We start from the raw sequence: 14490 nt of genomic DNA, 5'->3' as shown, positions 1-14490 counted from the left end.
TGGGCTATGGTGGTGCACGCCTGTAATCCCAGCTGCTTGGTAGGCTGAGGCACAAGAATCTCTTGAACCCAGGAAGTGAAGGTTGCAGTGAGCCAAGATTGTGCCACTGCACTCCAGCCTGGGTGACACAGTGAGACCCTGTCTCAAAAAAAGAAAGAAAAAAAACTAGCTAAAGACTGGGAGAAAATAGTTGCAAATCATATACAACTACATATGGTTGTATATATGGTTGTATATATTTTGGTTGGTATCCAAAATATATAAAGAACTTTTACAAATCAGTAATAAAGAGACAAATAAAAATGGGCAAAAGACTTGAATAGATGTTTCTTCAAATAATATGTATATGAATGACTAATACCTACATGAAAAGATACACAACATAGTCATTAGATAAATGAGAATTAAAACCACAATTATATAGCATGTCATGTCCACTAGGATAGTTATAATCAAAGAGACAGAAAACAAGTATTGGTGAGGATATGGAGAGATGAATCCTCATATATTGCTGGTGGGAAAACTTTGAAAAACAGTCTGGCCATTTCTTAAAAAGCTAAACGCTAGCCTGGGCAAAATGGCAAAACCTTGTCTCTACAAAAAATACAAAAAAAATTAGCTGGGCATGGTAGTGCGTGTCTGTCGTCCCAGCTATTCAGGAGGCTGAGGCAAGAGGATAGCTTGAGTTTAGCAGGTCGAGGCTGCAATGAGCAGAGTGTTTGCACTGCTGCATTCCAGCGTGGGCAACAGAGCGAGACCCTGTCTCAAAAAAAAAGTTAATCATAAACTTAACACAGGACCCAGCAGTTCTACCCTTAGGAATCTACCCAAGAGAAATGAAAACACACACCTATACAAAGACACCTAAACATTTGTAGCAGCATTATTCAAAATAGACAAAAAAAACTGGAACCCTAAGTATCCACCAACTGGCGAATTAAGAAACAAAATGTGGCAGAACCACACAGTGGAATACGATTCAGCAATGAAAAGGAACAAGCTACTCTAGACGCTACAGCATGAATGCATCTCAAAAAACATATTGAATGAAAGAACCAGAAGCAAAAGACCACATAGTGTATTATTCTGTTTATATGAAACATCCAGAAAAGGCAAAGTTAGAGACAGAAAGCAGATCAGTGGTTGCACTGGACTGGAATTGGGAGCTGGATTGACCAGAAACAGGTAGGAAGGACTTATCAGGTTGATGGAAACATTCTGTAACTGGATTGTAGTGATGGTTAGGCAACAAATCACTGCATTTTCTTTCTTTTCTTTTTTCTTTTTTTTTTTTTGGGAACACAGTCTCACTCTGTCACCCAGGCTGGAGTGCAGTGGTGAGATCTCAGCTCACTGCAACCTCCACCTCCCAGGTTCAAGCGATTCTCCTGCCTCAGCCTCTCGAGTAGCTGGTGTGCCACCACACCCAGCTAATTTTTGTATTTTTAGTAGAGACAGGGTTTTGCCGAGTTGGCCAGGCTGGTCTTGAACTCCTGGCCTCAAGTGATCCGCCCACCTTGGCCTCCCAAAACGCTGGGATTACAGGTGTGAGCCATCACGACCTGCCTGGTTTAAAAAAAAAAAGAGCCCGGGTGCAGTGGTTCACGCCTGTAATCCCAGCACTTTGGGAGGCCAAGATGGGCAGATCACAACGTCAGGAGTTCGAGACCAACCTGGCCAACATGGTGAAACCCCATCTGTACTAAAAATAGAAAAATTAGCTGGCTTGGTGGTGGGCACCTGTAATCCCAGCTGCTCAGGAGGCTGAGACAGGAGACTCACTTGAGGCCGGAAGGCAGAGGCTGCAGTCAGCCGAGATTGCGCCATTGCACTCCAGCCTGGGCAACAGAGCAAGACTCTGTCTCAAAAATTAATAATAATAGTAATACAAAAGTTAGCTGGGCGTGGTGGCTGGCACCTGTAATCTCAGCTACTAGGGAGGCTGAGGCAGGAGAATCGCCTGAACCCAGGAGGTGGAGGTTGCAGTGAGCCGAGATCGCGCCATTGCACTCAAGCTTGGGTGACAGAGTGAGACTCCATCTCAAATAAATAAATAAATAAATAGCCTAAAGGGACACTAGAGTGGGTGGCGTGTTAGGATACCATAGTGGTACTGTAGGCAGGGAAAAGGCAGCGAGGACTTGAGCAGACTCCATTTCCAGAGCTGCAAAATGGGAATAATGACGCCAGCCCCACAGCGAGAGGATGGATAAGGGATGCGCAGAAACTATTGGGGGCACAGAGCCTGAAGAGCATCTACTGTTCTCCAGTGCAGGCAAGAAGCAGTTGCAAAAGACCGGAAAAAGCAGTTTAGAGCTTTGGGATCAGAAACACTTGTGTATGTAACTACAGGGCAGTTCCAAATGCCATCAGCGCCCGGCATGGTGGCTCACGCCTGTAATCCCAGCACTTTGGGAGGCCAAGGTGGGCGGATCATTTGAGGTCAGGAGTTCGAGACCAGCCTGGCGAACATGGTGAAACCCTGTCTCTACTAAAACAAACAAACAAACAAAAAACTGGGCCAGGCGCGGTGGCTCATGCCTGTAATTCCAGCACGTTAGGAGGCCGAGGCTGGTGGATCACCTCAGGTCAAGAGTTCGAGACCAGCCTGACCAACATGGTGAAACCCTGTCTCCACTAAGAATACAAAATTAGCCGGGTGCGGTGGCACGCGCCTGTAGTCCCAGCTACTCGGGAAGCTGAGGCAGAAGAATCGCTTGAACCCGGGAGGCGAATGTTGCAATGAACCGAGATCGCGCCATTGCACTCCAGCCTGGGCAACAAGAGCGAAACTCCGTCTCAAAAAAAAAAAAAAAAAAAAAAAGCCATCGGCATGTTAGCAAGAAAATGTCAACTATTTCATGCATCAGCCACACCCACCCCATCCCCAGGATGCTTGCCCCACCACTTTCTCTTTCTTTTGTAGACTGAAAAGCGCTTTGCAGTCTAAGATAGTCCATTAGAGTAAATGAAGCCATGAAGTCCAGCGGACACCGGGAGTGGGGAGTGGGGAGTGGGGAAGCCCGGCACTCCGGCAGACCGGGCCAGGGAAGGAGGGTCTGGACCGGTCCTCCCAGCGCCTGCCCGGGGAGCGAGCTCCGGAGCTGCCCTACGAGGTCAAAACGTAGCAGTGGCGGAGGCCTGCAGGGGGCGCCCGGACACCACCCTCGGCCCCGCCCCGCTCCAGAGGCCCCGCCCCGTCACGTGCCCGCGGCTCGCGTCACACCCGGAAGCAGGGGCCCGAGCGGAGCCGGCCGCGATGAGCGGGGAGCCGGGGCAGACGTTCGTAGCGCCCCCTCCCGAGGAGGTCGAGCCGGGCAGTGGGGTCCGCATCGTGGTGGAGTACTGGTGAGCGGCCCCGGCTGGAGGACCCCCACCCTGGTCCCGCGGGCCGGACGGAGGTGGGTCCACGGGAGGCCCCACCCCCGAATACCCAGCCCAGCCCCATCTCTTGACTCTCCAGTGAACCCTGCGGCTTCGAGGCGACCTACCTGGAGCTGGCCAGTGCTGTGAAGGAGCAATATCCGGGCATCGAGATCGAGTCGCGCCTGGGGGGCACAGGTGAGGCTCGCGGAACACCTGCTGAGTCAGTCTGTACTCTAAATCCCAGCTCTCCCGCTTTCTAGTTCTGACATTGGCTGCTTTATGTAAAGTGCCCGCAGTGCCTGGCACATGGTAAAATGTCCGGCCAACATGAGTTCCCTTCCTTAGGTCGGGGGGGGTCACAGAGGCCTGTGGGGAAAAACCTATTAGACTGCAAATCGTGTAGGGTTGGAGGGGAGGGAGTCCTTTATTGAGTGTTGCGAGGGGCACACAGGCCAGGCCTCCCTCAGGTTCCCTGGAGTTGACCCAGGGTTGGGGAATGGCTTAAGGAGATACAAATGGGTCTCCAGTGGGATTGATGGGGGACTTGAAGGCGGAGGACCCCTTTGGAGGAACTCCTGACTTCTGCCTATGTTCTCAGTGTACCATTTATTTATCTGCTGATTTCTTACCAGGTGCCTTTGAGATAGAGATAAATGGACAGCTGGTGTTCTCCAAGCTGGAGAATGGGGGCTTTCCCTATGAGAAAGATGTGAGTATTTGCAGCGTTGAGAGGACCTCTTGGTCACCCTAACCCAACAGTGCATTATCCTGTCATTCCACATCTCTGTCCTCTAGCTCATTGAGGCCATCCGAAGAGCCAGTAATGGAGAACCCCTAGAAAAGATCACCAACAGCCGTCCTCCCTGCGTCATCCTGTGACTGCACAGGACTCTGGGTTCCTGCTCTGTTCTGGGGTCCAAACCTTGGTCTCCCTTTGGTCCTGCTGGGAGCTTCCCCTGTCTCTTTGACCTACTTAGCTCCTTAGCAAAGAGACCCTGGCCTCCACTTTGCCCCTTTGGGTACAAGGAAGGAATAGAAGATTCCGTGGCCTTGGGGGCAGGAGAGACACTCTCCATGGACACTTCCCCAGCCACCTCATACCCCCTTCCCAGGATAAGTGCCCACGAAAGCCCAGTCCACTCCTCACCTCAGTAATACCTGTTTGATGCACAGATTTTATTTATTCTCCCCTAACCCAGGGCAGTGTCAGCTATTGGCAGTAAAGTGGCACTACAAACACTAATGCTAACTAGTGTGTGTTTTTATATGTCCAGTCTGGGAATGTGGGGGGCACAGAAGTCCGGCCAGCCCAGCCTTTGTACCGCCAGGGTGGCTGTGCTGGCTGGGTGGGCTTTCTGGACAGTTACTCCTCAGGTCAGTGAGCTCCTCTGGCATAGCCAAGGCAAGGAAAATTAGTCCCACAGTAGACCCTGCCTCGTCTTTCCCCCACCCTGCCTGCCACTCTCCTCACCCACAAGGAGGAAATAACCCCATTCTGGTGAGTGGCCTTAGGAATTAGTTCGTTCTAAATAAGAATGATCTGGTCGTCAAAGGGCTCTCAGATCTGAATCCAGCTTCCCGATCCCCGCCAACCCTGAAGCTGGAGAACTGGATGTCTGGCTCCTCATCCAAGCTTTCTGAAGATTCCCAGCCACTCCCTCCAGGAAAAGAGGAGTTGAGTGTAAGGTGAGCAGGAAGGGATGGCGCAGAGCCACCCCCAGACATAGGCCGGTGCCTAGCTGTTTTCCAAAATATATTTGCAAATGGACAAAGTGGGTGTGGAGAAGGACCCCCCACACCTGCCTCCCCATACAACACCCATTCTCCCCCTGGGTCTTTATTTCATCTTTAAAAAAACAAAACAAAAAAAGTAAAAACTAAACAGAAAAGCACTCTGTACAAGGCCTGGATACTGACACCATTGCTGCTCCTTCCTCATAGGGGGCAGTACTAGGTCTCAGGGACAGTCTCTGAATGGGTCGCTCTTGTTCTTAGACACTCCCTTAGGGCCACTTCCCTTCTCAGGCCAGCTTCCCTAAGGCTTTCAGTACCCAGGATCTGGAAGGAAAGGGCCAAGCTGGGCTGTGGCATCCACTGGACCCTAGAGTCTCATTGGGCAGGGCCCCAGAATCCACCAGGACTCCCAGTGCTGTTCCTCTTCCAATGAGGCTGGACCCCTTCCAGCCATCTGGGAACTCAAGCAGGAAGGAAGGTTCCTTAGGACAGGTTCCTGGCATGGCAGGTTCCCCCGGAAGTGGTCGGAGGGCCCTCCTGCCTCTTGATGCCAGCAGAAGTCAGGCCTTCCCTGCTCCCTGAGGACACATCAGGGCTTCTGTGGACTTAGCCTTCTGGTTCACACTGGCACGTCCAGACCCAGGTACTCTGGGTTTTCTGCCGTAGGTGTCCCTTTGAAGGTGCTGGGTGGAGCCCCCCGCTCTGATGGGTCCTGGTCCCAGTAATAGAGGTTGTCGAAGGCTGGGCTGAAGGCAGGAGGAGGGTGGGGCTGAGGGGCAGCTCCTCCCCGGGGTGCCAAGTACTCGGGGTTCTCCACGGCACCCCCAAAGGCAAAAACGTCTTTGACAACCCCATTCTTCCCTGGGGAGAGAGTCTTAGGCCTTTCCAGAGTGGCACCAGCAGGTCGGGCAGGAGGCAGAGGGCCCTCTCGGGGCGAAGGAGGCTGTGGCCGAACATCTGGCTGGTTCACATATTCTGAAAGGCCAAGAGAAGATGACCCGTTAGGGGAAGGAACCCCGGTGTCTCTGCCACTCCCTCTGCCCCCACAGTGGACCCTGGGCTGAAGGTCCCCACCTCCCCTGCCCATCAGTCTCTCCGCTTAGACTGGACGCCATACCGGGCTGGGGGCTGCAGGTCAGGGGGGCAACGTAGCCATCAGTCTCAGAGGGCAGGGGTACTGTGGGGTCCTCACTGTACCGCTGTAGAGGGCTGGGGTCATGTGCGGGGAGGCTTTGCAGCCCCTTGGCTGCCCCCATTCCCAGGTCACCATCAAATACATCGGAGCCAGCCCCATCGGAGGGTGCCAGTGGAGACCTGGGGGCCTCCTCTTCAGAGGGCTCCAGCCCTAGCGTCAGGTCCCCACCGCCACTCTGGGGACAAGAAAGAAATTCATGATGGGGGTCACTCATGGATCTGGTATGGGGACTCCATGGGAGGTGACAGGGTCACAGGAGAAAAACACAGGTCACCTTTGGGGTATGACACAGTCACCATGGAGAGAATGGCATCACAGGGGTTGGAAGGCAGTAAGAATTTGTTGTAGGGATAATGGGGTCTCCTTGAGAGGTGACAGTTGAGGGAACATCAGAGAAAGGGACCCTAGTCCACCGGGGTTGGGGGAGGTAAGCAGACGGCACTGTGACCGAGGGCACTGACCCTGGTAGATGAGCTGCGGTGCCTGTGGTGGACCATGCCCCCAACTCCCGGGGCAGGGTCTGGACAGAAGAAGCCCTGCTGGGGTACCAGATACTCCTCAGCATCCACCAGGTCCCCCATGTCATCGTCCTCCAGCAGTGAGCGGTAGAAGGTGCTGTCCAAGGGACTGGCTGGGCCCAAGTCCTCATTCTGTGGAGGAAGGAGAGGCAGGATGGTGGCCCTTCCCCAGCCCAGCATGCAGCCTTCCATGAGGAAGGCTCATGGCAGGTGAGGGGCCTGGCACGCTGGACTCATCTCCCCTTCCCACCCTCTGCAGGAGGGTGCTCTTAGCCACAGGCAGGGATGGGGCACAGAGGCCTAGTACCTGGATGACCACAAAGCGCTGGGGGTCCCTGGCCATGCGGGAGAATTCAGACACCAACTCCCGGAATCTCGGCCGACATTCAGAGTCAATCATCCAACCTGGGGCAGGAGGGAGGTCAGCATGCTAGTCCCAGGCCCTGTGTGCTTGCTGCCTCTCCCCTCCCACTCCCCCTCCACTCTGGTCTAGACAGTCCCAAGGGACAGCCCAAAGCCCTCAGGTGGTAGAGAAGTAGTACCAGACTCTGGGGTCTTCAGCCAGAACCTTTGGGCATCTCCACTAGTTTCCCTTTTAATTTTTTTTTCTTTTTGTTTGCTTTTTAATTTTTTTGAGATGAGGTTTCGCTCTGTCACCCAGGCTGGATTTCAGGGGCGCAATCATAGCTTACTGCAACCTTAAACTAGGCTCAAGTGATCTTCCTGTCTCAGCCTCTCCTGAGTAGCTGGGACTACAGGCACGCACCGCCACACCCAGAGAATTTTTTTATTCTTTGTAGAGATAGGATCTCACTATGTTGCCCAGGCTGGTCTTGAACTCCTGGCTTCAAGAGATCCTCCCACCTCAGCCTCCCAAAGTACTGGGATTACAGGCATGAGCCACTGTGCCCAGCTTAGTTTTGTACAAGAGTGTTCCTCAAGAGTGGCTTTGGACTTTGACCGTAAAAGGGATACAAGAAGGTTTTGAGGCTCCTAATATACCAGGGCTCCTGGGTCTACATACATCCTGGTCCCCTTTCATGCCCCTAGTGGGCTCCTCCACCCAGGACCTCCCACCCTCCTCCAGGCAGCCAGCACAGCTCAGCCACGCACATTTGACCATGATCATGTAGACATCAATGGTGCAGATGGGAGGCTGGGGCAGCCGCTCCCCCTTTTCCAGCAGGTCAGGGATCTCCCGGGCTGGGATCCCATCGTAAGGTTTGGCCCCAAAAGTCATCAGCTCCCACACAGTCACACCTAAGGCAGAGACAGGGTCAGGAGTGGGAGGGCCAGAGGGAGCTTTAGTGTACTGAGCCAGAGGTTCTGCTCAGGAGTCTAGCATCATGGCGGCGGGGGAGATGTGATGCCAGGAGATAGACCCTACCCGGTCTTTCCCTAATCCTGGGAAGGGCACAGACCCTGCAAGGTGGGGCACAGGCAGCCCCTTCCCTCCCTCCACATGCTGAGGTGGCCCCATAACTCTCCCCATCCCAGCTCTCATCCTCCCTCCAGCCATGGCTCCTCACCCACCCCTCCCAACACCCCCCATCACGCACCATAACTCCACACATCACTCTGGTGGGTGAACCGCCGGCGGAGAATGGACTCCAGCGCCATCCACTTGATGGGCACCTGAGAGGGCAGAAGAGGAAGTCCTCCAACTGTGTGTTGTGGGGAGGTGGCCACTCAGAGTTCTCCCACGGGCCAGACACCACTCCACCCGGCCTCCTCTGCTCCTTGCTCCTTCACCTAACCTTGCCCCCATCTGCATGGTACTCTGTCTCGTCAATGTCCAGCAGCCGAGCCAGCCCGAAGTCTGTAATTTTGACATGGTTGGGACTCTTGACCAGCACGTTCCGAGCAGCCAAGTCCCTGTGTACGAGCCGCACATCCTCCAGGTAGCTCATCCCCTGGAATGGGAAGCACCCATGTAGACCTTCTGGGAGGGCCTGGGCCTGGCCACATGCCCAGCAAGAGTCCCCATCCTAGCCCCTTGTGGACATAGGGGCTTGCTCTGAAGAGACCTGCAAAGAGCCCAGGTGCATACCTTGGCAATCTGCATACACCAGTTCAGCAGGTCCTGGGAGCCCAGGCGTCCGCGGTTTTCCCGGACATGGTCTAAGAGGCAGCCATAGGGCATAAGCTGTGTCACCAGCTGCACCGTGGATGTCAGGCAGATGCCCAGGAGGCGGGAGACATATGGGGAGCCCACACCAGCCATCACGTATGCTTCCTGGGGACAAGGGTACGCTGAGAGGGTATGGGAGACCATACACCCCCAAACACCACACAGCCTCCCAACCATCACAAACCATAGCCACGGCACACAGCCTGTGAAGGCTCAAAGTACCAGCCTGGACACCATGGTGAAACCCTGTCTCCGCTAAAAATACAAAGATTAGGCCGGGCACGGTGGCTCGCGCCTGTAATCCCAGCACTTTGGGAGGTCGAGGCGGGCGGATCATGAGGTCAGGAGTTTGACACCAGCCTGGCCAACATGGTGAAACCCCATCTCTACTAAAAATACAAAAATTAGCCGGGCGTGGGGGCTTGTGCCTGTAATCCCAGCTACTCAGGAGACAGGGAGGAGAATCGCTTTAACCTGGGAGGCTGAGCTGAGACCGCGCCATTTCACTCTAGCCTGGGTGACAGAACGAGACTGTCTCAAAAAAAAAAATAAAAAATTAGCGGGTGCTTGTAGTCCCAGCAACTCAGGAGCCTGAGGCATGAAAATCGCTTGAGCCCAGGAGGTGGAGGTTGCAGTGAGCCGAGATCACGCCACTGCACTCCAGCCTGGGTGACAGAGCAAGACTCCGTCTCCAAAAAAATAGTCTAGGTTTGCGGGAGTCATATCTCCCCAAACCCCGATGAAGAGAGACCACAGCCCAGACCTGCAGCCATGGGGTCCTTCCTGTCCTCCCAGCAGGAGAGGGTGGAGGGGCTTACGTCTAAGATTTCTTTGTTGGCTTTGGGGGATGTGTTTTCCCTCAACACTTTGATGGCCACTGGAATTTTCACATTTTCCCCATCAGGGATCCAGATGCCCTGGGCAGAAAGAGGAGGATATGAGTGAGAAGAGCGTGGGCTGGATCCTACCTGCTTTCCAGGAGATCATTACTAGTGCTCCAAACATCCTTCACCACCCTGGGGCTTGGCCCCGCTCCCTTCTTCTCCGCTGTAACTGCCCTCCCCCAAACACTGCCTCCAGCTCTTGCCCCTCCCGTCGGAACTGCCGACCACACCCCTCCAGGCACCTCCCCCATCCTCTGGGGCCGCTCACCCCAGGACCTGGCCCTGACCTTGTAGACTGTGCCAAAAGCGCCAGATCCAAGCACCTTCACCTTCCTCAGCTCCGTCTCTTTCAGGATACGCATCTGCGCCTGGTTGGGCATCGCTCCGCTAGGTGTCAGCGGCTCCACCAGCTGGGGTGAGGGGGTGGTGGGTCAATGCCGGGGGCCAGTGCAGACCCCACGCGGGCTGGGAGGCCTTCACCCCGCCTCACCTCCGTTTCCTGCAGCAGCCTCCGCATCGTGTACTTCCGGATCTTCTGCTGCCGTCGCTTGATGAGGATCCCAAAGACCACCCCCAAGACCACGACCAGCAGAATGCCCACCACCGCAGAGATGATGGACGTCAGAGGGCTGGGGGCGGGAGCCAGGGTCAGGGATTGAGGGCTAGTTTGGGGTGGGAGGGACAAAGGGGGCCCGCGGGGGACATGAAGGTGTTTGGCATTCGGAAAGGGAAGTCGGAAGGGTGACCCACAGGCTTGGACCCTCTCCTACTCTAAAACCTGCCTTGACTCCCCACTGCCTCCACAATAAAGTCCAAACTCCTTGTAGGCAATCAGAACCCTCTCCGCATCTCCAGATTCTCTATACTCTTGCCCTTGGCTCTGGCTTAGGGCTCCAACAATTCATGGTGTAAAAATCACTAAGGACTTTGGGCACGGTGGCTCACGCCTGGAATCCCAGCACTTTGAGAGGCTGAGGCGGGCGGATCACAAGGTCAGGAGTTCGAGACCAGCCTGGCCAACAAAGTGAAACCCCCATCTCTACTAAAAAAACACACACACAAAAATTAGCCGGGCGTGGTGTGGGTGCTTGTAATCCCAGCTACTTGGGAGACTGAGGCAGGAGAATTGCTTGAACCCGGGAGGCAGAGGTTGCAGTGAGCTGAGATTGCGCCACTGCACTACAGCCAGTGCGAGACTCCATCTCAAAAAAAAAAAAAAAAAAGTCACTAAGGAGACTGTTAATACACATGCCCCTCAACACCACGGGGCTACGTCCTGATAAACCAATTCTAAGTTGAAACTGAAAATGCATTTAAGACACCTAGCCTGGCTTACACATGCTCAGAACATTTACACTGCCAGCAGCTTACAGTTGGGTAGAATCATCTGACACAAAGCCTATTTTATAATAAACTGTTAAATAAATTTGTGTTATTTATTTATTTATGTATTTATTTATTTTTGAGACAGGGCCTTGCTGTGTTGCCCAGGCTGAGTGCAGTGGTGAGATCATGGCCCACTGCAGCCCTGACCTCTGGGCTCAAGCAGTCTTTCCACCTCAGCTGCCCAAGTAGCTGGGACTACAGACACACGCCACCACACTCAGCTAGTTTTTTTATTTTTTGTAGAAATGGGGTCTCACTATGTTGCCCAGGCTGGTCTCGAGCTTCTGGCCTCAAAGGATCCTCCCACCTTGGCCTCCTAAAGTGCTGGGATTACAGGTGTGAGCCACGGTGCCTGGCTATGTAATTTATTGAATACTGAAAGTAGGGCTGGGCATGGTGGCTTGAGGCTGAGGTGGGCAGATCACCTGAGCTCGGGAGACCAGCCTGACTAACATGGAGAAACCCCGTCTCTACTAAAAATACGAAATTAGCTGGGCATGGTGGTGCACGCCTGTAATCCCAGCTACTCTGGAGGCTGAGGCAGGAGAATTGTTTGAACCTGGGAGGTGGAGGTTGCAGTGAGCCAAGATTGCGCCATTGCACTCCAGCCTGGGCAACAACAGCAAAACAACGTCTCAAAATAAATAAATAATAAATAAATAAATAAATAAATAAATAAAAATAAATAAAAGTGAAAAACAGAATGGCTGTATGGGTATTCAAGGTACAGTTTCTACTGAATGTATATTATTGCTTTTCCACCATTGTAAAGTCAAAAAATCCTAAGTAATATCATCGCAAATCAGGGCACCGTCTGTATGCATACAATTTTGGGGCCCCACCCCCGGAGATTCTGACTGCTGCATGGGTACAGGAATGTACACCCGATGATTTTGATGTACTAGCCAAAATTTCCACCCACAGGTCATGATTTTCCACACCTCCCAGTGTTTGCATAGGCTGTCCCTTCAGTCTGGACCACCATTTCTCCACAGGGTCATCTTTTAAGACTCGGCTCGGCCAGGCGCGATGGCTCACGCCTGTAATCCCAGCACTTTGGGAGGCCGAGGCAGGTGGATCACCTGAGGTCAGCAGTTCAAGACCAGCCTGGCCAACATGGCGAAACCTCATCTCTACTAAAAATACAAAAATTAGCCGGGCGTGGTGGCGCATGCCTGTAATCCCAGCTACTAGGGGGGCTGAGACAGGAGGATTGCTTGAACTGCTTGAACCTGGGAGGCAGAAGTTGCAGTGAGCCGAGATTGAGCCATTGCACTCCAGCCTGGGCAACAGAACAAGACCCCATCTCAAAAAAAAAAAAAAAAAAAAGACTTGGCTCATCGCCAGGAGTGGTGGCTCACTCCTGTAATCCCAACACTTTGGGAGGCCAAAACTGGAGGATCACTTGAGCCCACAAGTTTGAGACCAGCTTGGGCAACATAGTGAGACCCTGTGTATACAAAAAAAAAATTTTTTTAATTACCCAGGCGTGGTGGCACGCTCCCATAGTCCCAGCTACTGCAGAAGGGTCACTTGAGCCCAGGAGGTCAAGGCTGCAGTGAGCCTGTGATTACACCACCACATTCAAGACTGGACAACAGAGCAAGACCCTGTCTCAATCACTCAATAAAAAGATAGCGTATCTGGCTGGGCACGGTGGCTCATGTTTGTAATCCCTGCACTTTGGGAGGCCGAGGTGGGCGGATCTTGAGGTCACGAGATCGAGACCATCCTGGCCAACATGGTGAAACCCCGTCTCTACTGAAAATACAAAAATTAGCTGGGTGTGCTGGCATGTGCCTGTAATCCCAGCTACTCGGGAGGCTGAGGTACAAGAAGCGCTTGAACCCAGGAGGCAGAGGTTGCAGTGAACCGAGATGGCGCCACTGCACTCTAGCCTGCAGACAGAGTGAGACTACGTCTCAAAAAAATAAAAAAAAGATAGTGCATCCTGGGATAGATGGATGGAGAGGACAGGGTGACAGGATGTCACCCTGTCCTCTCCACACCCCCTTGCTTAGCACAGGGTCTGGTACATACCAAGCCTGTAACACATGCTCATTTCATGGACAGGTGATTGCCTAAGACAGACTCCAGTCTGTTTTTCTCCCCAAAGTCCTTTCCAAAGGTCCCCACGGCCCAGTCAAGTCCCACCCTGTGGCTTGGGGATCAGGGCCTATGGCATCCAGGTCGGACCCCACCCTGACTCTAACTTGACCCCCTTACTCCTGTGCTTACTCAACAGCCCCCGACACCAGAACTTTGAAGACATCCTGAATTTCCTGATGCCTCCCCCTGCAGTGTCACCTTGCACCCCAATGCTTTCTACCTAAATGCAAGTGCAATACCTGCTCCTCTCTCAAAGCCTAGCTCAAATGCCACCTCCCACTCCAAGCCTCCCACCATCCCCAGTTAAGAATTCATCACTCCCTCAGCGCTGCAGCTGCACTCGTCTCAGTCTCCCTTGACTTCCAAGGAATTGAACTTTGCCTGTGTCCCTCACAAGGCATCAAGTTACTCCAGGGTGTGGAGGGACTGGGTTTCCTAGCCATCTTTCCTTGCAGTCCCCTCCCCTCAGCATCTGAGCAGGTCCTCTGTCACTTGGTGAAGTGGAAAATGACAGGAGGTTCCACAGTGGAAGAGTGGGTGGGAAGGGACATATGTCGGGGGTCCCCTCCCTACAGCAGTGACCACCCAGCATCCAGTGGGGGAGTGAAGGGCAATGAGGGGTACATCCTGGGGTCCAGGCCAACCTGGCTCTCTGCTCGGCGGGGCAGCCCTTGTCATCCAGGTCCACACAGCTGCAGGAGAAAGAGTCTCATCAACAATTCTGGAACCACCCTCTTGGGAACCACCTTTCCAGCCTCACAACAACCCTGGGAGGGGCGTGGCTGGGTCATTATCCCCATTTGACAAAGGCAGAAACTGGGCTCAAGGCCATCAGTGCTCCTTCTACCACCTCACAAGGAGACTCCTTCTCCAGCCAAGGAACCGGCATGCCCCGCTTCCCTGCAGCTCCTTGTGGTGGGTAGGAAGCGGGGAGGGGCACCCAGAAGAGCAAGCCCGGGAGCTCAACTATTCCCTCCATAGAAGAATCCCAGGGTAAACTGATACCACTTCTCCAGAGAACAGTTTGGCAACACCAATGAAATATTATCTATGACCCAGCAGTTCCTCCTCTGAATATAGACTGTACATAGTGTTTGCAAATGCTTTTTTCACTTAACAGAATCTTGCAATGTTTTTCCATGTTCTAACACCATGATCTGGATCTAG

At 53.3% G+C, this 14490-nt stretch overlaps 2 protein-coding genes across 11 annotated transcripts in view; one reads left to right on the top strand and one right to left on the bottom strand.

The window, feature by feature from the left end:
- Positions 1-3200: 3200 nt before the first annotated feature.
- On the top strand, positions 3201-5077 carry MIEN1 (migration and invasion enhancer 1). Of its 2 annotated transcripts, none has more exons than XM_002827643.6 (4): positions 3201-3348; positions 3464-3561; positions 3999-4075; positions 4162-4609. In XM_002827643.6, the coding sequence occupies exons 1-4, from the start codon at positions 3260-3262 to the stop codon at positions 4243-4245; spliced, it is 348 nt and encodes a 115-aa protein (XP_002827689.3). In that variant the 5' UTR covers positions 3201-3259; the 3' UTR covers positions 4246-4609. The 2 variants fall into 2 exon arrangements, with proteins under 2 accessions (XP_002827689.3, XP_024090168.2); XM_024234400.3 differs by lacking the exon at positions 4162-4609 and adding an exon at positions 4920-5077 and having other exon boundaries at positions 3217-3348.
- A 29-nt stretch (positions 5078-5106) lies between these two features.
- The window catches only part of ERBB2 (erb-b2 receptor tyrosine kinase 2), a 43962-nt gene continuing 34578 nt past the window's right edge, over positions 5107-14490 (bottom strand). For 8 of the 9 annotated variants that reach the window (XM_024234394.3, XM_063718191.1, XM_063718189.1 and 5 more), the window contains 12 exons: positions 13968-14015; positions 10319-10457; positions 10116-10238; positions 9763-9861; positions 8864-9049; positions 8571-8726; positions 8373-8448; positions 7927-8073; positions 7121-7218; positions 6757-6945; positions 6218-6470; positions 5107-6075 (listed from right to left, as the gene is read on the bottom strand). In XM_024234394.3, the coding sequence (XP_024090162.3) occupies positions 5720-6075; positions 6218-6470; positions 6757-6945; positions 7121-7218; positions 7927-8073; positions 8373-8448; positions 8571-8726; positions 8864-9049; positions 9763-9861; positions 10116-10238; positions 10319-10457; positions 13968-14015 (1870 nt within the window). In that variant the 3' untranslated portion in view covers positions 5107-5719. The remainder of the gene's footprint in view (positions 6076-6217; positions 6471-6756; positions 6946-7120; positions 7219-7926; positions 8074-8372; positions 8449-8570; positions 8727-8863; positions 9050-9762; positions 9862-10115; positions 10239-10318; positions 10458-13967; positions 14016-14490) is intronic. The other variant, XM_024234399.3, reaches the window with a different exon arrangement.

The sequence above is a fragment of the Pongo abelii genome, chromosome 19 (genome assembly GCF_028885655.2).
Source record: "Pongo abelii isolate AG06213 chromosome 19, NHGRI_mPonAbe1-v2.0_pri, whole genome shotgun sequence".
NCBI lineage: Eukaryota > Metazoa > Chordata > Mammalia > Primates > Hominidae > Pongo > Pongo abelii.
Note: the sequence above shows the minus strand (reverse complement) of the source record. Positions and strands in the feature narration are given on the sequence as shown.

What these genes read in the sequence shown, in the direction of transcription:
- MIEN1 (XM_002827643.6), top strand. Translation starts at nt 3,260, where the DNA reads ATGAGCGGGGAGCCGGGGCAGACGTTCGTAGCGCCCCCTCCCGAGGAG. An exon ending in CGCATCGTGGTGGAGTACTG is followed by an intron (nt 3,349 to 3,463) that starts GTGAGCGGCCCC and finishes TTGACTCTCCAG; the next exon opens with TGAACCCTGCGGCTTCGAGG. An exon ending in GTCGCGCCTGGGGGGCACAG is followed by an intron (nt 3,562 to 3,998) that starts GTGAGGCTCGCG and finishes ATTTCTTACCAG; the next exon opens with GTGCCTTTGAGATAGAGATA.